This window comes from Aplidium turbinatum, chromosome 6, assembly GCF_918807975.1.
Source record: "Aplidium turbinatum chromosome 6, kaAplTurb1.1, whole genome shotgun sequence".
Taxonomy (NCBI): domain Eukaryota; kingdom Metazoa; phylum Chordata; class Ascidiacea; order Aplousobranchia; family Polyclinidae; genus Aplidium; species Aplidium turbinatum.
The window spans coordinates 18,281,342-18,308,778 of record NC_137477.1 but is presented as its reverse complement, the minus strand read 5'-3'; the positions used below and the strand labels follow the sequence as shown (position 1 = coordinate 18,308,778).

General features: G+C 38.3%; 2 protein-coding genes across 2 annotated transcripts; both read right to left on the bottom strand.

Moving 5' to 3' along the window:
- Positions 1-4,659: 4,659 nt before the first annotated feature.
- LOC145772005 (uncharacterized) lies at positions 4,660-17,534 on the bottom strand. Its single transcript, XM_082583808.1, has 5 exons — positions 17,027-17,534; positions 7,375-7,898; positions 6,701-7,082; positions 6,407-6,579; positions 4,660-6,232 (listed from the first exon to the last, which is right to left on the bottom strand). The coding sequence occupies exons 1-5, from the start codon at positions 17,387-17,389 to the stop codon at positions 5,875-5,877; spliced, it is 1,800 nt and encodes a 599-aa protein (XP_082439934.1). The 5' UTR covers positions 17,390-17,534; the 3' UTR covers positions 4,660-5,874.
- A 5,856-nt stretch (positions 17,535-23,390) lies between these two features.
- LOC145772717 (uncharacterized) lies at positions 23,391-25,693 on the bottom strand. Its single transcript, XM_082584591.1, has one exon. It carries the CDS (start codon positions 25,597-25,599, stop codon positions 24,187-24,189), a length of 1,413 nt encoding a protein of 470 aa, XP_082440717.1. The 5' UTR covers positions 25,600-25,693; the 3' UTR covers positions 23,391-24,186.
- Positions 25,694-27,437: the final 1,744 nt, after the last annotated feature.

Here is a 27,437-nt window from a genome sequence, read left to right as displayed (position 1 = left end):
TAATTTGCGCGCAATGCACTCAATTACATTTCCAGTCCCTTTTGCTACATTACGGGCCCCCCAGGCCTAAAGAATAACAACTTTTATGCTTGAATTTAGTCGTTTAGAATGGTTTAAACCAAATATTTTTGCTCGTAAACTATGAAATCATAATTTCGGGCCCCCCAACAATTACAGGCCTGGGCCCTCAAGGGTACGCCGTACCCTCCGTACCCCCCTCTCGTAGGCCTTGATCTTAGCCATTTTAAAATGTTCCAGTCAGTTTTTAGGAGCGTGGTAATAGCATGGTAGCCTATAAGGGAGCAAACGGATTATATTTAAATCCGAATATATCTAAAGTCCGATGGCTCTGCAGAGCAGCCACCTTAAAAAGATTTCAATTATTGTTACCCGAAATAAAACAGTTCATGGAGAAAAAGTAACAAAATGTGAACTTGATAGAAAATGAAGAATGGTTGAATGATTTGTCTTTCTTAGTTGACATCACAAAAATGCTAGCTGAGCTGACAAGGGAAAGGTCAGTTGTGTAGTTCAATGTTCGAGTGTAGGCTATACTGTAAGTATAGCTTTACCAGGAAATTAAAAATTTTCATAGCACAACTGAAAGCTGGCGCAATTGCATATTTTCGTAGTCTATCTGAAAGAGCTCAAAACTGTTCTGTAAACTATGAAAAGTATGCTAAGTTATGTGAGTTACTGGTTTGCTTGCAGAATTGAAGATTTGCTTGAAGAATTTACAGTCAGATTTTCTGACTTCAAAAAGATTGAAATTGAATTAAAATTATTCAGTGACCCAGTTTCATTTCAGTGTGATAAAGCGCCACCCGAATTTCAACTTGAACTGGTCTGATTGAACTGCAAAGTCGAGAAAGTTTGAAAACTTTCCACAGAAAACACACTCTTCCTTTATTTTACAAAGAATTACATTCATGCAATGAATTTAATAAATTAGTTTGTCCAAAAACTTATTGTGCATGTGGGCAGCACATATTGTTGCGAGCAGTTATTTTCATCCATGAAAAACATAAAAAAAAAACTGCAGAAAGAAACAGACTGACCGACAAACACGTAGCAAACATCCTAAGAATCAAGACAACGCCATTTAATGCAAATGTTGATAACATCTTAGCTGGAAAACAATGTCAAAAATATTGTAGAAATAAATTTTTGTTTCTTTTTAGATGTGTGTTATTTGTTCCTATTTTCAAAGATGAGATTAATGGTTTTTAATTGTTAATTTATGTAGGCCTACTCATTTTTCTTGAAATTTAATAGGTTCTGTGGCCCATTGAATTATTTCAAGTGACAAATGCGTCGCACTATAATAAAAGGTTGGACATTCCTGATGTAGGCTAATTACCTACTGTGATATAGAATTTTGTGTCGTGTATATTATTTTGAGACAGAAATGAAAGATTTAAGCTAAATGCTAATAGCTGAAATTGTTAGGCCTATATCGTATTGCAAAATGTGCAGTCGCTTACATGACTGACCTTAAAAGGGCACCATTGCTCCCCTGCCTCTTATCCACAGAAAAAATCGGGGCAGGAGGGCTTCAGCCCCCCTGAGAACAGCGAGCATTATGTTTCGTTAACCATACCGATGTAGCCTTTACACTAGCCATCAAGACTTTTTTCCAAAAACATGTGTTTTTCGGCAGTCGAGTGCTGCATGAATAGGCTACAGCGATAGACACGTGTTTCGCCCGTGAGGCTGGGCTCTTTTTTTTCTTTTAGTGCAACGCTCAGAGTTCAAGATGGATACCACTACATCTTGCAGGTTTACAATTTTCCATGTAAAATCGATTTGTTACCTGACTCATCGTTAATACGTCTGCTCCGGGAGCCGTCCACACACCCAAACACTCAGCAGGCACACCACAGGCCTACTCATGTGGAAAATATCTACCAGGGAGGCGAAGGACTTACTCTGACCGAAGGGACCCACCGCGATATGTAGTAATCTGTGGGTGTAAAAAAAGATGGTTATTGGCTGCCTCAAGCTTATCTACCTGTCTCAACTTTTCTCTTGCTGATGTCGGAGCAGACCAGAAGATGGCGATTCAAGATCGAGAACTAGCGCGCTTTGGTAAAGAATTGATTTCAATTTAATTTGAGTTTGTTCGTGAGTGTGTTTTTTCTTCTTGATGCCCGCTTGAAAAAGGGCACCGGCTTGTAGAAAAGGGCCACTACAGTCTGACATCTCATTTGGCGGAGATGCCAGAGAGAGGCGGCCAGAGGAAGGGTAGTTTTCGCTGACCCCAAATTCTTCTTTGGATAGGCCTTTGCAATCCTGTCGACCCAGGGCGAGTGGTACGACGGAGAGGGACGGTTAAAGATTTCCCGCTGCAATCAGTCTTCCGGCATCAGGCCGTTTCAGATGAGTGAGAGACTGAGAGGGATAGGTTAAAGATGGGTTGTTACGCCCTTGGCTGTCTAGACTTTTTCGAAGATGTTCTGCGACCGTACTGAGCTAGTGAGACACCGCTGCAATCAGTCGTGCCTACAATCAAGGACGGCTGAGAGGGGCAGTTGAAGAAAGAGTATCGATTGGTTCTTCTTTGTTCTGACCGCAGGAGGAGATTTGGAAGGAAGAGAAATGTCAGATGACAAAGGAATGTTTTTCTTTTGTGTTATGTCCTTTGTATTCGTATTCGTCATGATCACCCACAGGGCTTGGGTGATGGATCGTTTTCTGCTCCATCTGTAGGCTATGGTGTTGCCAATATCCAGAGATATCTTCTTTTAGATGATGGTATGCTTGGCGACATTCATCATGATTAAAATCATTCAGTTCTTCCTTTGTCCGCCGGGAAATTGATTGTAATATGGCGCTCCCATATTCCCAGCGCAAAGGAGCACTCGGTGAGGACATGGGCCACATTGTCATCAAGTTTTCTACAGAATTTGCAATTTTGTTATTCTACAGGATTGTCATGATCTTTCAAATTCTTCCCATTTGTATGCTCCATGAGCTATCCGATAGGACGTGGAGGATAGAAAAGGTGGCAGGAGGAATTTGATTTCCTTGTTTCTCAGAAGAATTTCGTTCTAAGGAATCTTTTTTCTAATGTTGGTTAATCTTGTAGATCTTTTCATTTTGCGTTTTCAGATGAAGATAAATGTTTCTATAGGAAGTGTTTTCCCAATAGTGTTTCAAGCCTTTGAGCTTGCAAAAGGACTTGAATATGCCCGCATACATTTCGTTTGGTTTGGGGGCGTGCGGGACGCTGTTGGAAAGCAAAAGAGGATTGATGTGCCTCATTTCATAACTCAAATTAAACATGGCCCTTTCGTGCCAGATTTCAGTGGCGTCTTCTGTACGAAAGAGATGGCAAATTCTGTCAATGCGGCTTGTTTGAAATTTTGATTGGATATCCACCATGTTGATGCCTCCATCTTTGGCAGGAGGAAGTGTTTTGCTTCTCTGGAGTTGTTCAAATGGTGAAGGATGCCAGAGGAAGTTTAAAAGGATTTTGTTGAGGTCTTTGAGGTGTTGGCATCAGCACTCTACTCAAATGGAAAGTGACAAGGACCATGACCAAAGTTTATGATAAAGATCTTTCCATAGAGAGAGTCTTCGTGGTTTGTGGATGTTGGCGATCGTCTGAGTTTTTCTGATTGCGGTCTGCCAGTTCATTTTATTCAGGTCTGGTTTGTTAGATCCTAGCGAAATGCTCATTGCTCAGGATCTTGATCGCAGCTTCAGGAAAGAGCTGTTGAGCTTGGTTGGTCAGGTCATGTTTGGACGCCAGTATCTGGGTTTTTCCCCGGTGCACTTTCTGGCCGGACATTGTCTGGTATTGAGCCTTGCTTTACTATAATGCTTATTGCTCAGTCTCTGTAAATCAACTAACTTTGCTCGAAATGAGATTGTTTACCAGGCATCATCAAATTAGGTATTGTTCCTACCAATGGGATGGACGATTCTTTCTTTGCAGCGCTTGTCTTTTATTACTTTTCTCCGTCTCACCCTCCTTCAGTTTGGACTGTCTGTCTTTTTGAACGTCTCCGTTTTCATTTCCTATCTACTTTCAAAGCCAATCCCATACCTATACCAACAAAATTGTCTTAAAAATAAAATGTTGTCTTAATTGTGAATAGGCTACAACTCTATTTTTGAAGTTATTGTTCAATTTCCAAATAAATATTTAATCTCAAAACATGTTTTATGGAGTTGCACATTAGGCTTTCTCAAAAAGTTTATGTTGCCTACCATGAAACTGCCAATGACCGACCATTCTAAAAAGCGTAAAAGACGTTGCGTTTGCCCTCAATGTTAGACCGCAAGACAGCAGGCTGCTGGAGCAACTGCGGTGAACCTTGTTGCACCGAGCAGATTTGTCACTGTTACTTGTCAGACACTTTGTAACGTTGCTATTTTGAACTATTGTTTGCAAAGTTTTATTAACCATTTCGTTGATTAAAATTTGCATGTTACTACCCCCCTTTTCCTTCTTTGTTTACATGATCAATATACACTAGGAAAAGTTTTAGCGTAAAAACCCACCCAGGGTCTCTAGCGACCATGTTAGGTCATTGTGATTGATGAACCACTTAGGCGTTTAAGGTTAAAATGTCTGTTTGACACTTCATCTGCATATATGATGGTGACGTAGGCTGGTACCAGTAGGCTACACAAGACATGCCTGTGATTTTGCAGCTAATTTATTTCGCTTTCAAAATCATGCTTTTAATGTTGCAATTTATTTATTTCAATTCTTAAAACCTAACCAACAGGTGTCTAACTAAATATAAAGCACACTATGTACAAATCAAAACTTGGAAACTGCGTGGATAACACTCCGATTTAGTTCTACATTGTTCATTTTGACACATTTGCAGTTTTCCATCGCTCCTCTGTCAAACTACCACTTTTGCATTGAAACTCACTCCAATGTGTATGGTAGTGCTCAAAATATCTACAATTTTAAACTATTTGACACCAATAAACGCGAGTCGCCGACAAAGTTGCCGTAAAAGTGAAGACTACACCAATATATTCCGTTGAAGAATGTCGCAATATTTAACAGAAGTGTAACAATCAAAATTGAACCAAGCTATACAAGCTTCTCATGACAAATTGAAGTTCACAAATTTGATTGGCAGACTGTTTCAAACTAATCTTGCCACCCCCAGGAGCCGAGTGGATGGCATTTGTCTACAATTCAAAGACTCTAAATTATATAACCAGGAACTTTTACGGTCTGAATGAATATACTGTACATCATATATATTCAACAAACGGTCTTTTAATTAATTTACTGAAAATATTGTGCCCTGAGAGTTTAATTATACAGTCGGCTGCATAGCCGAGTGGTGACAGTCCAAAGGAACGCCGGTTTGACACCGCTGAACAGCACGTGGCTGTGCCTTTGGCAGGACACTTAAAGGCGCACTTGAAAGTAGACACGAAGATTGGTTTTCTTGCCCTCGTCCACTTTTAAATAAATCTTCAATGATCGCGCATAAGCCTGGATATGACAAAACAAGTAATACAGTAAATGAGGTAAGATGCGAAGTATAGCGATCGGGATGAGACGTGACCAAACTAGCCACCTTCGCCTTATAATGCACAGTTGGTTTTTCATATTTTGTCTGAAAGAGAAATTTAAATGTATGTCAACATTTCGTTGAACGGGTACACCAACGCCAAGATATCGTTCTTAACGCTCCAAGTCTCTTGTAGTGGTAGTCAGAAAGTTTCTACTTTGAAAAGTTGTCAGATGGATACCAACGTTTCCTACCTCGTGACGAGACGCAATTTTACTTCCTGGGGAGGAAATAATTAACTTTCAGACATGTCTGATCGCCGAACACTTATCTAAATTTTCACAAATTGAAGTCAAACAATTCGCTTGAACTGAAAACTTCTTCAACCGTCATAGTGTTCTAATATAGATTCTTCTATAGTGACCTCATACTCGGTTGACGGGTCGATCGTTGCAACGTTTTCGGCAATGTCGATCACCGTTACTTCTTGATGCTCGGAAACCTGATTTTCCTCCGTTTCTTCCTCTTCCAACTCCATGTGATGCTCTTGCTGATGCTTTATCAGCATCTCCTGGTTCGCAAATTGCTGTTCACAGTGCGTGCATTTGATCAACTTGTGTTTATTGTGACGGACAATGTGCTCCTGAAGGTTCTGCTTCAAGACGAATGCCTTGCCACAAATGTGGCACTGGTGAGGCCTGTCTCCGGTGTGGAACTTCATATGGCGGTACAAGGACTGCCTATAAATGAAATTTATTTATACATACTTACTACTTAGGGTATTTATACCAACTTATACCACTTGTACACGGACAGAATTTCTTTAGAAACAGATTCTCGACGTACATACAATTGAAAGGCATTAACTGGTTGGCACTTAGATTATTTATTACTGAAAAATATTTGGGACATACCTGAATGTAAAGTCTTTGCCACATACTGTACACAAGAAGGGCCTCTCTCCAGTGTGTCTTCTTGTGTGATCTTCCATCGTCTTTCGCTCCGAAAAACCACGTCCACATACAGAACAATGATACGGTCGTTCTCCTGTGTGAATTCTGGTATGCAATGTCAAAGCTGTTTTACCCTGCAAAAACACAACTTAAATTTAGGGGAAAAGTAAAATATAATTTGCATGGACCAAATACTTGGATTTTAAAGTCACACAAGTGCTTTATGTTTTGAAGAACATAACTTCAATAACTTACATCCAATTCTTTTCCGCAGTGTTCACACACATATCTCTTGATTGAACCATGAACTGAGCGGATGTGATCAAGCTGAAATCTCTTCTTTTCAAATACAATATCAGGGCAGAGAGGACACAACCACATCTTTGTCACTTTCACTCTTTTTTTCATTGGAGCATCTGTACTGTTTCTAGACTTTGGAGGCCTTCCTCTTCTTTTAACATAAGGACGTACAAATTCTCCAGTGCAAACGTTAAGACCTTTGGTGGACTTGTTGTTTGAAAAAGTTGATGCTTCAATTTGACTTAGTTCAAGCACAAGTCTGTCTGAAAATTCCTCTCGATTAAACACAGGATCTTGGACTTCTTCTTTAATAGGCACCCTTGACTGGCACTGTCGCCTGCCAAACAAACAAGATACATGCGGTATGCACTGTATATGTATATAAGATACAAGAAATTTTTCAATAAATAGGAAATATTTATTTTAGTTTTAGGCAATGACTCCAAATTAGACACTAGACAGCAAGTTGCATCAATTTATCTGTGATCATAAACCGGGCTACAATCCATTACAATCCTGATTCTTAAGGATGCCAAAGGTTTGTTGCAATTGCTCTATACTGGGCATAGACAAAACATATATAAATCCTGTATTTACAAGAATTTCCATAAAAAAGCATCATCACATACCTGATGTGTGTATTTAGTGACTTGAGAGTTGGAAGCTTTTTTTCACAATACTCACAAGTATAATCCTTTTTAAACATTGGTATACAGGCAGATTTTTTTGCAGCTTTGTCATTGATATCATTGTCTTCATAGTGGTCATCATCACTCTCTCTCCAATTGGGGATTAATGATTTATATTTTTGTCTGACATTCAGCGATGCTTTTCGACGACTTGTGCCACGTCGAGAACTGATAATCTCAAGTTCAGCTTGCTCATCTTGATGAGTTTTCATGTGTTCAATTAATGCTTCACCACCTGCAGAGTCAAATTGCTCTCCACAAAATACACAAAACAACTCTTGTTGCTGGTCTGGAGGAGTTGTCGGATAGCAGTCCACTGCATCACTCGCATCCATAGATTCAAGGTTTTGATTTTCTTCTGAATCCTCAAATGTATCAACCATAATAATTGTTGAATTATCTGGAGAACCATTTTCCTCTTCTCGATCCAATGTCCGATTCATTGACATGTAATCTTCAGCAAGCTGAAATGAAATAACTATGGTAGATAAAAGTCATCTATTCAGTAAACACTATTGATACTTCAAATGAGTTTTCAATGCTTACATACAGAGCTGCAATTTTTGTCTTTTTCGGCAGCAACGTCATTCGACACGCGCCGTCACTATTCGACAAACGCTGTGCAATAGGGAAAAAATATTTAAAAAAAACTGAGAGAAGACGTCAAGCCAGGCCAAGGAACAAACGGGGGGGGGGTTGTGGGAGCATCACGTGATGCAATCATAAGAGTGCCGACTTAGGTAAACTTTCTTCTGCCAGGTAATTCAAGGCAAGGCCTAAAACAAAAGCGACGCTTCAAGCGAGAAATTCCCAAGGCGTCAGCGCCATCCGCGCCGTCATTTTGAACACTGCGGAAAATGCTTAGATTGAAGTTCTAACGCCTGGCATCAAACATTTCGCCACACATGTTTCGTGCTATTCGACACAACGGGTTTCTTTTATAGATGAAATAACCTAGGCTACTTTTAGTTGTACTTTTAGTAACGTCTATGCTAGTTTGTATTTCGCCGTATCAGCCAATTAACAATATTGCATTGTTACGTAAGTTTTTCACATCTGCAAAACAGCCTAGTTTCCGACCAGATGTTCAGAAATACAGATGAAAAAAGTCGCTTTTGGATATTTTTGCCCACGTCTTTTCCATCATAGACTGGGCCTCCAAAGCCAAATTCGACTTGAAGACGAAACTAATGCTCGGACACGAGCTAGAGCCGACGACGATAGCCTAAGGGCTTTTTTTCTTTTGCGATCCTCAGTTTCGCGTTTAGAATAGTTCTCTTCCTGGAGCAACACAAACATTACACACGTCTGGTAGGTACACAACTTAGCGCTTGATAGCCTACCCCACTCCTTAGCAATCACTCAACCAGCGTGCGATTAAAAACTTAACACTTTAGCTGTCAGCGTTTTGAAAAAGTGAGAGGAGTTCTCCTCTTTCTCTGGTTGCCATGGTAATGAAAAAATGGGTTGCCAAACTATTGAAACGCACTTTGAAATTTTGGAGCAAATCGGTGTTGCAATTGATCGTCGAAATGACCATTGCATTTACAAGCGCGCCAGTCAGCAAAACAGTTTTTTTTGCATTGAATCAACCTGTTCAGACGTGAAATCAATGTAAAGAAAAACGATAGGCCGAGTGATTCAACGTATTCAAACATTGAATCAATGTAAATACGAACTGTTAGGCTAATTCGGTTCTTTGAACAAATCGAATGGCTTTTGTAAATATTTCTCAGTTGCAACTTATACCTGGTCAGCAAAAGTTCCTTTTTTACACGATTTCAACGTCTGGCGACGATGAAACGATGTAAAAATGACAATTTTTGCTGGCCAGCAGCTAGGCTACTCTGCCGTCCCAAGGTAAAGCGACGTAACTACAGATTTTTGATTTTCCCACTTTTTATTGTTAAACGCTTCGCAAAGACTATATTTTTCTTCAGGCAAAGACTCAACAGAGTAACTGCAGTAGTTTGCGAGCTATTTGTTGGTCAAAACGACGTAACTACATATAAAGATCATATATGCAAAGCCAAAACGACGTAACTGCCAGTTACGTCGTTTTATCATAGAATCCAGAGCAAATAATCCCAGTTACGGCGATTTACAATAGAATCATAGAGTTAATCTCACATTCTCAATGGGGTGTCAGTCTCTGCCAAACAACGCCAGCTGTTTCGCTCGTGTTGCAAAGACAATTACGTAGCAAAAGAATAACCTTATTTTGTAGATAAAATTCTTATTTGCTTCTGAAGTGAAAACATTAGTACAGAAGCTCCAGAGTCAACACGCAACAAAATATTAACCTCATTTTGTAGATAAAATTCTTATTAGCTTCTGAAGTGAAAACATTTTATCTACAAAATGAAGTTAATATTTTGTTTCGTGTTGACTCTGCAGCTTTTGTACCCAAACACTCTTCATAAAGCGTCTTGTAGCATCCTTTTAGTGAACAGAATCAGCAGTTAGCTTTAACGCAGTTACAAGTTAAACGCAAATAATGGCAAAAAAATCGACTTGCATGAAGTTGTGAAAACGCCTATGAATGATTCTGTGGAACATAACGCTAACGACAGAGACTACACGGTGACATACTAAACAAGCTATGCCCGCTTATGCCGGCAAATCGACCACAATTTTAGGAATAGCTACCCGCCAACGACAAATCACTTGACTTAATTGATGTTGACTAAAGATACTGCATTGTATTTGAACCATCTTACATATTTTGTGTGTGAATTCAATACATTGCGTCAGATACGCCGGTTTGCCTTTGCAGCACAGTCAGAAACACAATCAGGTTTGCAAAGGTAAAGCGACGTAAGTACACTAATTATCTTAATTAGCGAAAATTAGGACTGCAATCAATGTTTTTGTTCCCATTGAAACAAAAAGTAGGTAAGATCTTTTAGTTGGAGGCATCAAATGTTGAATTGCGATTAAAATGTCGTTATGGTTTACAATTAACTTTAAAGCGCTTTTTCTCGGTTTTAACTTTTCTGTAGTTACGTCGCTTTACCTTTGGACGGCAGTACTGTACGGTACCAAAGATTAACTTAACCAACTAGGCGATTGCAAACATATTTCCTTTCGATGAAACCTATAGGCTACCACATTTGGTTTGCCTTTACATTACATTCAAAAGTTTTGTTGACATCATAGCTGGTCACAGCGGTAAACCATAATCTCTTCGTGGGAAAATTGTAACATAAAGTTCCCGGATCCGTTTGTCTGCATATAGTGACCGAAAAAGAAACACTCCTCGAAACGTCTATTCAAAAAGTGTATTCCTGTAAAATTAGCCCGCGGCTATCGAAATCGAGATGCAACGCCGTACACCTCTAAAAAACTGTCACTACAGAACAGATTACTTGGATAAAAGACGGAGAATTTGTCCAGCTAGCAAGCACCAAATAAACCAGTTAAATGTGCGACCGACTTCCAACAAACAACTTTTCGAATGAATCAGAAAAATTTGTGATAACTCAAAGGCACGTCAGCAGTAGTGTGACGCAATATTTCATGCTTAAACAGGTTTCAAACTGAAACAGGCCCAAACAGGTTTGACACAAGTCTTACGAACGATGGTGCAATTTTGGCTCATGTTTTAGGAATTTCCATGACGTAAGATTCAGTAGACTTGAACGGTTTTTATATGACGATTGATTAGGTGAAGAATTGTCTGGAACAATAGCATAGTCATAGCCTATATTTGTAAGAAAATGCTTGCTTGGATTTTTTTAGCGACTAGGGTTAGATAGCCTACAGGACTTCTAGCTAGTACCAGTAAGCAGTCTAGTCTAGTGACTCTAAATGAATAGGTAAATTAGTCTAAACCTTAAAAAATAATAGAATATTTCAATTACCTTGCTGCATAAAACGTAAGCTCTTTTACATGATCTATGTGCATTGATCAATATACTAGTAGCCTGGCATCATGATCCCAGTCTAAGAATTTCTAGACCTCGAAGTCATTGCTGAATTTCAAGCTTTGTTCACACTGATTGGTGTTTTGACTTTTATTTAATTTTAAGAATTTGGCAGGGAAATGGGTTAAAAATCGTTTTTTTTTTGGTTTAAAATTGAAGCAACCTGTCAGGCCCCCAGACTGGCAACACATTAGGATTTTGGGGCATTGTGACGTCATGTGACGTTAAATTACATCACAATTGCACGAGCTAACTCGTTTCCAGCAGCAGAACTGTTAAGTAAGTGACTCTGACGTACATCCACACAAGTGACACAACTTGTGCGGTATTTCGCGGCCAAAAGCTTATCTGACTCCTTTGACATCATATTACTATTCGACAAACGCAGAAAAATCGCAGCCCTGCTAACACACACATCATGAATTAAAGCAAACATATATGTGCAGGGTTGGAAGTAACGACTAGTTGTCACTATTCAATAGCGTTATTCGTTGCTTTCTGAATATCGAATGCATTCCTTTTAAAAATAAACGTCAAATCAGGCCTCAAAATTCACGGTAAGTACCATCTAGATTGGTCATATTTGTCCGCCGAGAAATAAAACAGTCACTACCAATACAAAGCATCATTGCACACTGCACAGCACGAACAGTCGAACAATTATGCAAGAATATTATTTCCCGCGCAATCGCGCATTCTAGCGCGTATCTAGAAAAATATGAATACTGTATGCCTTAGCCTCCATTCAAGCAGGAAACTTTCGATTTTTATGTTGCTTTAACGATTGATGGCATTGAATCAGCGTAACAAAGTTGAATTCTTCGCCAAGAATCGATGGGAGTACCGGTACTTCTAAACAATCTAAAGTCTACACCAGGGTCACTCAACTAATGTTTACAAAGACCTAGTTTGACAAGATGAATATTTTTAGTGGTCCAGTAAATATGTTATTTCACATGCAATCACGAAAGTTAAACTATCAATACAGTACCAGTACCGAACAATTTTTTTAAGTACTGTAAAATGTAACTCGACTTGGATTTTTGACAAAGCGTTGGGGTCTGGGAAGAAAAGCGCCCAGCTATTAAGATAATCACAGAGACAATTGCTTCCTCCAAGTAGAAATCTGTTAAAGAGGGCCAGAAACGTGGCAATGACATTATTCTTTGAGAAGCCCGAGGTCCATCATCAACACCCAGAAGGTCTGCATTTGGACCGCGGCCTGCTAGTTGAGTAGCCCTGGTCTACACTAATCACGCACAACTTAGTTCAAGTCTTATGTCATAATGTCTGGCTTTGATCTCCGAGTAATATTGATAAGGCAAGATTGGTTACAAAATTTGTTAAGTTTTGGTATTACAGAAGAAAAGGCCCAGGGAAAATTCACTTTCGCTCACATGACACACAAAAATAAACCTAAAGAAAGAAGCCTAGTGAAACTTTGCACAGCAGAAAATAGTAGCGTTAGTGTAGAAGTTTTTCGACTCGTGCCCAGAGTTTTGTGAAGCAAGAAGCCACACGCCTTGTTCGGTGGAAGTTAATCAGTTATGCGGAGTATTAAGCACTTAAGCAGCTACACGGCGCTTTGACTCTTCAAACGCATGTCATTGGACTGATGAAAGCCTTTCAGAGTGACTTAGCTGAAATTTTAAAAAGCCTTCTAAACCCTAGCTATAGTTCTCAAATGGTGAAGAATTATCAAGATAAAGTGATTAACCACTTAGCTACGAATTTTCGCTTACGTCATGGTGCCATCCCAACGGGTTTTTTTTTTGCAAAACTTTTTGCCGGCGTTTCGGCTGTAACATGGGCTTGTTAACTCATTTTTACTACTCCAAATGGCATATCTTCTTCTTCAAACCGTAAATCAGCTTCTTTTACATAGATTCAACGTATTCAGGCCTTCAATAAATGTAAAATGACTTGTTCAAAAACCCTTGTGATGAAACAAATCTTGGCCTGCTTTTGAAACTCCTTAAAGGCAAATGAACTCATGCGAAACCTATTCAGCTTGGGCAATTCATTGGGCGTGGAGTAATCAGCAGTCTTTACATGAATTCAACGTGTCCATGCCTTGAATCAACGTGAAAAGACTCATTGAATAGCCAGTTTGAACTAAATTTCTCAAACCTGCTAGTAAACAGACCAGTTTTTTCCTTACGAACGATGATTTATTGAAGCCAAACTATTTCTGATAGATAACAGAAGCTTTAGGGTATTCACCGAAACGATACAAGTTGTATACGACCGTTTGTTGTTCCAAAGTTAAGCAAAAAGAATTACAGACGCTTGCCAAGCGTAAGTGGTTAAGCATGACGATCGACGGTAAAACTGGTGTCCGCCAAGAATCGAGGTAGCTGCTCAGACCGGACACATTTGTTCGCCGTCAACAAAAACGAATTTCGAGACCTGTCGAATGTGCGTTATTTACTGCTTTCTTATGAAAGCAATGAAATCATTATTCGTTTCTCACTAATCGATATTTAAGAGTCGTCAAAACAAATTATACGAGATTTAGTTTTCGGATTACTATCCGACCTAGTCCCTTTTCGGTTTTCAAACTTTAAAGGATTAAGGAACTTCCAACTTAAAAATCACAATCAACCACATTTTTTTACAAAATAACAAAAATCTACGTAATTCAATCGTTTCAATGCATACACCAGTGATAAAAAATCGGAAAGTGTGTTAAATTTTTTAACCATTTAACATAAGTGAAATCCAATTAATTAACACATATATAATACCGTATATATTCAATTGCATAAACAGGCCTCAAAGACCATGGTCACTGAGATGTTGTTGGATGGCCTCCAAAACTACCGTACATTTTGGCCGTACAAAACTACCGTACCGTACAAAACTACCGCGCTGGTAGGCCATGTTAGGTTACCGGCTTCCACAAGCCAACATTTCTCCACTCAGTTGATATTCGCATTTTTTCTGCCACTTGCATTTATACGTGAAACTTTTTCTCTTCACTCACATTAGCAACCTTATTCACGAACAAATTGAAGTCTCTCACACACTGACAAGAAATATTGCTAATAAAAGTTTTGCAATAAGAGTGTCGATCTATAAAAACTCAATGACCAGCTGTACACTACTTGGGAAGCAGTATGATATTATATATATATTTCAGGCCTCGAAACTGAAGGTGGCCATCGCGGCCATGGCCGCAATTAACCTACAAAAACCAACATTTTGTCCGCCGGGTCTCGCCCTTCCGTCGGCCGCATTTGTCCGCCATGAAGTTCCTAAAAGATTTTACACAAACGGCCTTGTGAATAAAGTACTTTGCCACTTATAATCACAAAGGATTAGAAAGCAACCAAAGCACCCGATAAATCACAATACACACTGTCTATGCTTGAATTGTTATTATTGATTGACCCAGCAGGATGGTGATGTCTGACATAAGCAGGATGCAACTGACATCACAATATACTTTATTGATGCGATATATTCAGTCTTCGAAATTAGCATCGGCAATGCGTGAATGGATCATTCAACGTTGTTAGATGTCAAATTAATGTAAAACAAACGTAAAGTTCTTATTGGGCATTGTTGTTATGCAATATAACACGCCGAAAAATTAAATCGATTTGTGCCGACTCGAACGTTAAATCAACCTAAAATTAACTTACTTTTCTCCCCGTGATTTATTTAACGTGAATTACTGTAACAGCGCGCAACGTGCGTATCTTGTTGCTCGCTTTATCGCTACTTTTGGTATTATTACATCACAACAAATCAAACAGTGCGGTTGTGATAGACTACTCTAGTGTATTTTTCGCTTCTTGTTTTACATGTTTTAGTACAATTGTTTCGTAATAAACGTTCACAGCAATTGCCGAGGCAATTTCAACTTTTGTTGTTTGGCCTCGGCAACATTTCTGCCGAAGTAAAAATGTGCTAATTTTGAAGACTGTACGTTGCTGCGTGCCGAAGTTCCGATGGCCGCCATGTGCTTGTGATTGGCCGCCGAACAGCTTGCTTCAGTCGGACACGTTTGGCCGCCGGAAAAAAAAGTTGTTTCGAGGCCTGTATTTTGCAACAGCAAAAATGTTTCAGGGCCTTGTCTACATAGTTAATCCCTAAGTATAGTTTAACGGATTTCTTATTTTGGCTACAGCTGCCGGGAGTCAGAATTTGGCCATCAGGAAGAAGATCTGGTAGGCCATGCTTGGTCACCAGTGAAAAGGTGTAAGACTTGTTACTCAATGCAACAAACAGTGTGCCAGCCTTCTTTTTTAATCATAGATCGATTTTGCTATCACAGCATCCTTAGTAGATCATGTCAAAAGCCTTGATCAAGAGCTATGATTACGTCAAGGATATGATCACAGGCCTCGAAATTCACGGCGGTCATGTCCGCCGTCACAGCATGTGATGTCCGCGGGAAGTACCATCTAGATTGGTCATATTTGTCCGCCGAGAAATAGCACATGAACTAGCGATACAAATCGTCATTGCATAGCACGAACAATTGTTGCAAGGATATAATTTCCAGCGCGGCGTGCATCTAGAAAATATGGATACTGTATGCCTTAGCCTCCATTCAAGCAGGAAAACTTTCAATTTTTACGTTGTTTCAACGATTGATGACATTGAATTAGCGTAACAAAAATAGGCTAAATTCTTCGCTAAGAATCGGTGGGAGTACCAGTACTTCTACACTAATCAGCGGAACTTAGTTCAAGTTCTACGTCACAATGTCTGGCTTTGATCTCCGAGTAATATTGATAAGGCAAGGTTGGTTAAAAAATTAGATTATACGAGTAATCTATTACAGCAAGATGCAGCAAATTTGTTAAGTTTTGGTATTACAGCAAGAAAGAAATGGCCCAGGGAAAATTCACTTTCGCTCACATAACATGCAAAAATAAACTTAGCAGAAAATAGTAGCGTTAGTGTAGAAGTTTTTCGACTAGTGCCAAGAGCATTGTGACACAAGAATCCACACGACCTCGCAGGTGGACGTTAATCAGTTATGCGGCGTATTGAGCAGCTACACGGCGCTTTGACTGTTCAAGCGCACGTCGTTGCTCTGATGAAAGCTTTTCAGAGTGACTTCACTGAAATTTTAAAAAGCCTTCTTAACCGTAGCTATAGTGTAGTTCTCAAATGGTGAAGAATTATGAAGATAAAATGATTAAGCACGACGATCGACGCTAAACTGGTGTGTCCGCCGTGAGACTTAATTTGTCCGCCGAGATAGCTGCTTAGACCGGACACGTTTGTCCGCCGTCAACAAAAACGAATTTCAAGGCCTGTAATCATTATGATCAGACATGATCAATTGATCATCAAACGCAACAAGAAGGTTTTGAATTGAGTGAGTATTTTAATTACCCATCCCTATCTACAAGTAAAATTATATATATGAAATGCAAGATTTATCTTGCAAAGGAAGCTTTCTCAAGTTGAAACTAAAGTTTACAATCAATCACATAAACACAATTGTTTGCATGAAATGGCTATAGGTAAGTAGGCTATGTCATTAAAACCATATATATATATAATTAAAATTATGTTTACAACCTTATATTACTAAATGCAGCAGTTTCATGAATACCAGAAACTTTACATAAAACTGACTATCCCTATGGTGTTCTAATTCTAATTATTTCCTAAGCAAAGATCAAACAGTACAAAAAAGTTACCTGATGAAATTCACACCATTCAGCAGCTTTAAGAACATTATTAACAAGTTGAGAAGTTACTTTGTCCCAGTCAAGAGCACCCAAGTAAATATATGAAAGCATAAACTCAAAGATGTCACTTGTTAAAAGTTCTTCTTCAAGATCAACCTCATATCCCGGATGATGTTTTTCTTCAACAGCAACTTTGTTTTCTTCAATGATTTTGTGCAACTTTGGACATGCTGCAGCCACAATACAGGAATGGATAAAAAACTCTTCATTTTGAATCTTTATCACTATGTCACAATATGCTTTGTCTAAATGTTGCTGATATAAAGCAATTTGCTTAGCCAAAGTAAACCCAGATTGAGCTATTTGAGCCATTGATGGATTTGCTTATGCGAATTCTTGCAATTTCTTCAAAATATCAGATGTTACATTTGATTAGGTCTTCACATTTCATAACAATTATTCAATTTAAAAGGTCCTGAAAACAATTTTAATAGCAAATGTTCTAAAGCTGTTTTCACAAAACTGCAAGTACAGTATGGAGAGTAAACCTTATATATCCATTCGGCCCTAAAGCTTCATACGAAAACCTATAATTAGCTTTTGTGTTTGAATTAAGATGAAATACAAATTTAATCAAAAACACAAGCGTAGAAGATAATATAATTTTCCAAAAGATTCAGATTTCCATAAAAGACCAACTTTCGCTGGGTTTGGGATTTTTAACTTCTCCCTCGAAGGGTCAGTGTTGCCAACAAACTACAGACAAAATGACGGACTGCCACGCTTAAAATTTTAAAAATGCAGCATTATGAAAGCAGAAGTAAAAACTAACACTAAATTCCTGAAATAAAGACAATTATTTTGCATAATATTGTTCAAAATTACTTATTGAAGAGTTATTTTATTGAAAACAAAAGTAAAACACAATATTGACTTCAAATCTTTGCGAAAGGCGGGATGATAAACGGCGGCCATTTTAATTAGTTTACTTGGCGCGTACGACATCTCGCGGAAATTATATAATTAATTACAAAGGGACCAAAGCCTTGATTTTTGAAAGTCGTCTTTGTTAGAAAGGAAGAACGGGATTTTAGCATACAAAATACTGTAAACCCAGCCTGAAATTTATTAAACAGTTCCTAAAAGTTTACCGTAGTATCAATCATTTTATTTTTCGTCATTAACGCGTCTGAGAAGAAAAGGATAGTCTACTAACTACAAAAATCGATATAGACCTACCAGCACGTTAATGAACGGGAAAAGATGGCAAAACCAGTATTCTTCCACTTTTTCGTTTATTGTTTCGACACTTACCTTTTTTCAAATTAAGTGAGTGATAGAATATTTAGGAAAAGAAATCTTTTTGAAAAAGTTTGAGTTCATTTTGAAAACTGAAACTTTTTGAAAAAATCCGAAACAAGGTGAAATTATTGCTTTGTAGCACCAATTTCAAACTTTGTAACTGATGCATCCGGCCAAGTCGCTAAAAAACATGGGATCTTCCATTTACTTATCATTTTCTTGTTGAGGGTGAGGTTTGTCTATTCACAAAAAAGGGTTAGGCTACAAATTGACTCCAACAAATCTACTCGAAACGTTACTTGTGGAAAAATACCTTAGGCTATATTGCAGTAAAATTGAGGCATCGTAAGGTTTATCTTCGACATCCAAATCTTCCAAGTAATTTTAAATTGTCGCTGAGGGTTGACATTTTTGCGTATAAAATTTGTAATTTCAAGAATACGGTAGCCTAGTTGTCATAATGTCTTCATTTTTTTAATATGATATAGGCTAATTCATTAATGTTAATTCATTAAAGAGTTGCAGTTCAGCCGCTCTTGGACAAGAATGTCAAATTGATTGATAAAGACAGGAGTTGCCCAACTTGTAATGTTTTAGATAGCCTACATTAAAATTGCAATTTGGAATTGTTTTTGGTTTGATCAAGCTATCTGGTAAAAACGGCTAGAAAAGAAAAGTTTGTTTTATGCAGAATCGGCTCGTGCAGGCCCGCAACCAGCAAATATTTTTGGGGGAGGCATTTAATTTTTATCAAAGAACAAACATTAAAATGATGCATTGTGACATTTTTATGTTAATGTCCACGCCCATTGATAGAGTGTGTGGCACTACCATGTTACGGTTCAGTGGTCATAACTTATGTCAATCACGCTTTTGTTTAGTACAGCATTAAAGGAAACTAGCCTTTGTAACCTTTTCTCATTTAGCTATGAATACCCAAGGAAGAAAATTACGATAATACAGTAATGTGTTCAGTCGATTACAAATAAAATACAACATCTGTAGGCCACGAACTGCGTTGGCACGACTGGAGTCATAAATTAATCAATAACATATATTTACATCAACATAAACAAACAGATACATATGAATAAACTCAACACGGTAATTACAAATTACAATCCTGAAACATTTTGTTGGCTCAACAAGTTTTTATGTTTGTAGGCCCAAAGAAGTTGACTTTCCAAATGCAAAATGACATTTTAATTTAGAGCATAATGTCTATAACTTTCTACTTGATTTGGCAAATTTGTTTAACACCAATTCCGCGCTTGGAATTTGAGTACGATGGATTTGCATGAGAGCTAGTCCAGAAAGCTTGTCCTGCCCCATAGTGCTTCTAAGGCAACTTTTCAAGCGTCGTAGACAGCTAAATGTTCTTTCTGCAGAAGCAGTTGTGACTGGAAGTGTAGCCAAAATTATCAAGAGTTTGTAAATGTTTGGATAAAACTCTTTTTGGGATTCTATTGCTGACACCGCATCAATCGCACTTGCTGGCCTTTCACTTTCAAGAATTCGTTCCCACTTAAGTTTCCGCCTGGCAAGTTCATCTATCATGGCTTCGCAGTCAATGTCTCCTTTGTAAAATTGTACTGTATTGTTAATGTCACTATACCTCGTTGAACGTGTAGTACGACATTTCATACTGCATAAAACGCTTTAAATTTTTTCAAAAAATTTGGGGGGGGGGGGGCAAATGCCAGCGGCGGCCGGTCTGGCCGACCTACCTCAGAAAACACAACTGAACGCCTCCGAAAATACCTCAGAAAATACAACTGAACGCCTCTGAGTAGGAATCCTTCAGACAAGCGACGATTTGTTCGTGCCCTGTCCGGATCTGGCGAAGATAGGGCAATCGTCTTTGTTTCGGCGAAGCCGTTTGGTCAGTCGCGGCCAAGGTGTCGAGACCGGGCGAACTAGATGAAGACCGGGGTATCGTGATCGCTAAAACAGTATTTTGACTGCGATTCGTTAAGTCTGCCTTTTGGTCTGCGATTCGTCTTGTCATGAAATGACAAAGGCGCCGCCACCGTCGCGCGTGCGGTCACTTGGGTTAGCTACAGTCTAAAATACAGCTACAACTAGGCCTACACGCCGACTTCGAATAAAACTTCTTTTCGGTCGCGGCGTTTTGCCACTCTCAATCTCGCACGCTTGTCAGATGTTTCGTTCCTGAGATCTTTCGGCGGTGTTTTTCCACTCTCAATCTCGCACTTTCCACCAAAGTAGCCGATGTCTTGTAGGGCCGAAACGTCGGGACGAAAGATCTCAGGGACAAAACATCTGGCACCCGAAATGACATATGTAAAGCTCGCAGGAGATATAGACCACGAAACACCGGTGTCTATTGCTTTCAATTCTTGCTACAATCAGCTGCTGACAAACATATATTGTTACTATAGTTTATTATACCTTGTTTTGGGGCACACACTTCGCATTTGCCCAAACTCATTTAATAAAAACTGGATTTCCGCAGAAGTTTGATGATTAGGCTACTTTGGATATGAAATCGAAGCTACGGTACGTTTTAATCTTTTTTTTCGACCACAGAAGGATTTCAATTATTTGTTTGTCCATCAGCCTACCCAGTTTCATATAAGCCAGTAAAGTTGACATGAAGTCCAGTAATAGGCTAGCCTAATCACGTTTATTTTTGCTCCCATTGCAACAACATGTACGTAGCCTTCACTGCGATCAAAAATGCAACACAATAAGAAGCAACGAAGAGAGCCTAGTTGTCGAGTCAGCTGCTATACTTATTTTAACATGCCATTAAGTGTCTTTTCCGAGACACAGCCGCAAACTCTGGAGCGGTGTCGAACCGACGTCCTTTGCGAACATCGTGCAAACGTTTTCACCACTCAACCATGCAGTCGCTATACGTTACTACAAATTGTTTGTACGTAGTTAAGTAGAGTTTTATAATGTTATAAAGTTCACTAACATTTTAGACAACAGTTAGTAGGCTAATAATTTAATTAAATTGTATTTTCCTAAGTAAAAAGTAGCCTACTATGGTATTGGGGATTCCACTTGCGCTGTAGCCCAATTTAAAATGAATGCGTGTGTGTTGCAAACTTGTGATGTGATTATTCCTATTTCGACAGAAAGTAATAATTGCCAAAAATGCATAGGCCTATGCTGTCTCATTCTGTATCAATATATTAGCGCCATAAGAATAAAAAAAGCCGAACCAGTGGCTAGAAACCTGGAGTGACCAAAAGCATTGGGTAAGCTAGGACAAAAACATCAAGTAGGCCTAATAAAGGAAAATGCTGCACGAAATGAATATTAGTGGAGATTCTAAATGAAATGATAACATGTTTAGGCTACCTACTTTAGTTGTTAACTCAAATATTTTTGAAATACAATTTATCAATGCGAGGTTGTTTCGTGCAGTGGTCCCGAGCAGTAGGCTATAGTGCTGTGCCGGCGGTAGTTAGAACCATGGGCTAAGGCCCTGTAGTAAATTCAATTTTTTTCTGAAAATAAATAACTGAATTGTAATACTCAGTCAAAAAAGTACTTTTAGTAGAAAATATGCGTCTAAAATGAGTGATTGTTCGATCAAAACGTTCAAAAACTGTGTTTCACTACTACGATTCCAGTTCTTGAAATGGTTTGTTTTTAACGTCACGCTGCATTGGTTGGCTGCGGGAAAGGTCTATTGCTTTAGATCTGATTATATTAAGATCTTGATAATGTTTGAAGTTGCGGAAAATTTTTTAAATCCGGGCCACTTAAATATTCCGGGCCCGGGTCCAAAAGTACCACCTAGACCCCCCTGTCAACGCCCCTGTTAAAGCCTACATTAAACATATAATATCAACCACAACCAGGCTCCTGGAAATGTGCTTAACTGCTGGAGTTAAATGTGGTAATTAGGCTACTTGTCATTATTGTTGTACTACTCGGTCCAAGCCTGAGTCACAACTGAATTGTACCCATGCAACCACACATAGGATAATAAACGACGCATTTAAATTAGCAATTAGAATTATGATCACCGGCAACAACTAGTGGAGAGTGGGGCACAATTGGACAAAAAATAGTCAAATAGAAATCCAGTCATTATTAAAAGTCTAACAAAATCCAACCTTTGCACAATAACAAAGTATCACACTGTTAAACAAAATGATACAGCGAAACAACACTTAGGTAATGCATATTAAATACTACAGTCAATTGAAAAAAATATTGTTTGTATAAACTTGTGTCTTGGTAATGGGGCACAACTGAATATTTGCAAATTTTATCCATGGTTTAGAAACAACAGTTTAAATCAATATAAAGTCATCAAGAAAAATACAATGACTAATAAATAGGTTTTACTTGTGTATTACGAGAAAATCAGAGACGTTGCCACAGGGAAGGGAGGATTTGGAAAAGCAATTACCGTATACCCTCCCCCCAAATTTTATCTTGCCTCCCCAAAAATGGATTTTTTAATGTTATTATAATGTTTAAATGACATTGTATTACATGAGACCATGCAATATTAAAAGAACTATTCTTACAGTATGATCTACCATGTGTGTTTCTGTCCAATTGTAGGCCTACCCTAAAATTTGAGTCCAATTGTGTCCCACACACCAACGACATCGATTTAAAGTTGGACAGGGACAACCTGTTCTGAAAGCCATGTCAAAGCAAAGGTATATAATGAAAAGATACTTTACGCACTTGAGAAACACACGGTAAGGAACACACTGCTCTCCGTTCAGCGGCAACTAATGCATGGAATAATTCCCGGCAACAACTCGTCAACAATCGGAAACTTCATTCTGTCAATCTCGGTGACCGGCCTACGTCAGTGATTCAAAGCCTCTACAACAGGGGTGGGCGAACTACGGCCCGCAAGACCATTTTATGCGGCCCGCGAGACCATTTTATGCTGCCCGCCGGCACTTGCAGAAATTACTACTCATCACTTATTGTTTTAATTAAACAGGTTACATGACAAAATATTATTCCCTTTACGAGTGTGTTTTCTCTTCACTTTCAGTGAAGAGAAAACACACTCACACACACACGTAAGTCGCGCATGTATTGCAACATACTCTCACGCATTGTTTGATTCAATCGTTTGATCATAAAATACAAATGCGGTAGCGGCTACCGTAGGCCTACCAGGACTTCTACTTTTCTCCAAATAGCTTTTCATTGTTATTTGAGACGCACAGTTTAATGTTTAAAGAAGCGAAAGATTGAAGACGAAAGTCGTGTTTTCGATAAGGAATGGACTGTTAAATACTATTTTATCGAAATTGGGAATAAAGCAGTTTGCTTGTTGTGCCGTGAGTTCGTGGCTGTTTTCAAGAAGTACAATTTAAAAAGACAAAACCAAACCAGAAGATTGTGAAAAACTGTGAACAGTTGCACAAGTCTCATTAACTTTTGTGATGATGATTGCATAGCTTTAAATGTAACTGAGTGTGAAATACAAAATTGTGTTTAATATGAATATGCGTTTATTTACACACCGGGTAAATTTTCCTACTTTGTAATGAGAGTGTACGGCCCGGCCCCCCGGCTGCAACATTTTTTCAAATGTGGCCCTCAGTACAAAAAGTTTGCCCACCCATGCTCTACAAGAATGCGAAACTGCCAGGATTAAGCTCTGCAAGAAGCTTTCCCAATCCGAGGATAAAAGTTCAATCAATCGATATGGCTTCAACAGAACAAGAAACTAAAAATCTTTACTTTATATGAAAAAAACAAAACAATTAAAACAAAATCCACAAAAAATAGTATATCATGCAGTTGCAAAACGACTTCCCATTTTTTCTATAAAATGCGATGTTTAATTGTGCCCCACTCTCTCCTACGGTTGAAATAACAAGTAGTAGCCTGTAAGTGTGATGCCCTCAAAACTTCAACTGTTTAACTTTAGAAAAGGCACGTTTGCATGCAGATTTTAAGGTGGATCCATTAAGAGTAATTGCAATTTCTATTAAACTTGCGTTTTCGTCAGATAAACTTGAAGCATAAATATTGATGAAAAACAATAGTAACTTTGCAAAAGAAAAATAACTGGATGCCTTTTCAGCATACAACTTAAAGAACTGGCAAAGCGTGAACATTTGGTCATCTCCGAGTTTTAACTTAACGTTTAAAAATGACCGAAAAAGACAAATTGTTGTTTCAAAAGTATTTTCAGGCAAACGTATATTTTTTAATGCAGCATCAAATAAACGCAATTGGTGATGGCTGCTAAGATCTTTTAATAGACAAGATAGAAGAGTCACTTGAGATAGACTGATTCTACTTAGTTGCTCTACCAGTGGAAGTAAAAACCATTCCAGACAAGTACATGGATCTTTTTTGGCAAGCTGAGACAGTGTCTGCATAAAATGGCGGGAAGCACCTTTCTGTAAGAGTTTTACATGAGCTACACAAAGGTGTAATAAATATAAAAACAACGGTTGCTTATTTTCCATATTTTCAAACAATCTAGCACAAATTTCAGATAAAACAGTTTCATTTGTAATGCAGTTGGTCGATAGTAAACTCCTGCAGGCATCAGATAAATCGTTTGCTTTATGGGATGAAAAACACCAAACTACCTTATCAACATCTTCATTTTTAAATGCTTGCCGCAACACATCAGACACAATGTTTGTTTCATCATTACTTTCAGGAGTGGCTCCTCTTGAAGGTGAAGAAAAATTAACTATTGTCAACTCCGAAACTCGTGGCTTCTTGGACAAAACTTGGCTCTGCATAACATCACCAGCTCTTTTATTCGATCTTTGTGCTACTTTTGTATTGAGAGTTTCACAACTATTGAGCGGTTGAGCAACTTTTGTATTACAAAAAGATAAATGTTTATCTGGTAAAGCAATACCAGCAGAATATTGATGAGCTTGGCTTTTACTGCAATGGAAGTTTTCTTTGCTGAGGGATTTAGCAATATCCAACAGTGCTGTGTCACCAATATTTTCATTGTGTACTTCCACCGAAGATTGGAGTAGTGCACAAGTTTTTGAAGACAATTCATTTGAGTTTTTTAGTAAAAACTCCAAAATAAGTCTTTGCAAACAAGGAAAATATCCACTGAATCGTGGCCTAAATTTCATTTCATTTGAATCTTGCTTGATGTAAGGAGTAAGTTTGAGCAGAAAAGAAGAAAATTCTTTAAAGTTTGGACGATGCTTAAAGAGGCATGAATATTTGGCTTCATGCAACCAGTAGATGGAAGACATAGATGGATTTTTGGACAAATCAAATATTTCAAACAATTCATTCCAGGGTGGAGGAGGGAAATCTTTCATTGACATGTTTCATCAACTTGTTGACAAAAAAGCACATTCAAAGTAATGAACTCAGCAATTACAATTGTACAGACAACATATTAAAGGTAGCCAATGCACAAAAAACTTTAAGAAAAAAATATTAATAATCAACAATAAAAATTTTGATTGCAAGTTCAGCTGAGTTTTTTTCTGAGCTGGCAAATAAACAAAAATATACAAAACACAAATCATTCACACAATCAGGATGGTAGAGAAAGATCACAAGGTCACCAAAGTCAGCTGCCACATGCATTCCTGCAATGTCTCACACATTTGGCTATTGTAAACTTAAAGCTACACTGCAACACATCAAAACTGCTATGAAAACATATTCTTAAAAAAATGAGTTCTTTCAAAAGTTAAAAATGTATATTTTTAAGAAAGTTGTCAAATGCAACCATGAATGCACTAGTTTATGCAAAAAGAATATTGTAAAAAATAATGACAGTTTTAAAACTTAATAAGTTTTGTATTCCTGGTTGACAAACCCTGGTATTAGAGCAGGAGCCAGGCGATTTATTTGACTGTCTGGGTCAGTAAGGTTTGACAAGTGTTTCTAGACTGAAATTTTGTGTAGATTTCAAAAATAAACCTCTTACTTGCACTAGCCGGACCGTTTTTGTTATATTAAGCATTTTCCGAGATGATACCTGTCAATATCGCTATATCCGACTAATGGTGCACCATTTGCCCCCGACCTTTAGCAAAAAGCCTGAAATTATTTTTGCTTATGAGGTTATCTTAGAAAACAACTTTTGCAAAGTTTCATTTTGATTGGACAAAGTTTAACCCCCCACCCGGCCATTTTCTAAGAGACTAACGACATTTTCTTCACATTATTGTCACTAGATGGAGCTGCTTACAAGATGCAACTGCATATTTACTTTGGAAACATACCCCTCTTCATTCTGCATAATTTAAAAAAAAATTTATCTGAATTGGCCAATGGGAAGCAGAAATATGGGCAGTTTTGTGCTCTCCCGTAGCGCAATACTGCCTCTAGTGGCCAAAACATAACAATTATCTCTTTAAATGTTCATCCAATTGAAGCAAAACTGGTGTCTAACTCCCCATTTTCAAGGGTGGTGAGTTCATTTTTGATGCTAGTTTTAAAGATTCTAGCCACTAGGTGGCAGAAAACCTGCTTTTCATAAGTTTAAGCTAACGTAACCGCTTGGACTTGACTTCAAATATGCAAAATTTCAACAAATGCAACTCATTGAGATGTATGGGCTATCATTGAAAACAAACAAAGAAAGAACAGTGCAACATCTATTGTAATTGTGATAGATATTGCACAACAATAACCTTACACGAATTTCACATCATAAAGGTCACACAGGTAATGAAACAGTAAACTCGCAATTAGATTGTCAAATACCATGACGCTGAATCTATTTTCATATTTCTTTGGTTTGGTAATTTTTTTCGAGCATTCTCTACTACTTGTAAAATGTTTTGGTATCGTTCTTCCTTGAGAGCAGTCCCATGAAAGTCCTGGACCAGTTAGACCCCTCGCTCTCCTGTGTCATTAACCACACTGATGTTATTCACAATTGTTTTTGCAATTTTGTAAGTCTCATTGTCATCCCAGCTTTCGATAGGTTCACTTAAAAATGCTGAGTCAATTTTCAAGATTTCAAAAAATTGGCCAAGAGTCTTCTCCAATATAGTCCTGGAGATCCCTGGATGTGTCTGCTGGGAGTTCAGGGAAACGAGGTTTGCCAAATCCAGAGCCAAACCTTTTTGTGCACACACCGTCATTTTTAACTAAGATCATTTTTTGTGCCATCAGTTCTTTGGTTGAAGTTTTCACACTCTGA

Coding starts and splice junctions, on each gene's coding strand:
- LOC145772005 (XM_082583808.1), bottom strand. CDS start 17,389: ATGGCTCAAATAGCTCAATCTGGGTTTACTTTGGCTAAGCAAATTGCT. Junction 7,083..7,374: donor TCACTAAATACACACATCAG/GTATGTGATGAT, acceptor TTTGTTTGGCAG/GCGACAGTGCCAGTCAAGGG. Junction 6,580..6,700: donor ACTGCGGAAAAGAATTGGAT/GTAAGTTATTGA, acceptor GTGTTTTTGCAG/GGTAAAACAGCTTTGACATT.
- LOC145772717 (XM_082584591.1), bottom strand. CDS start 25,599: ATGTCAATGAAAGATTTCCCTCCTCCACCCTGGAATGAATTGTTTGAA.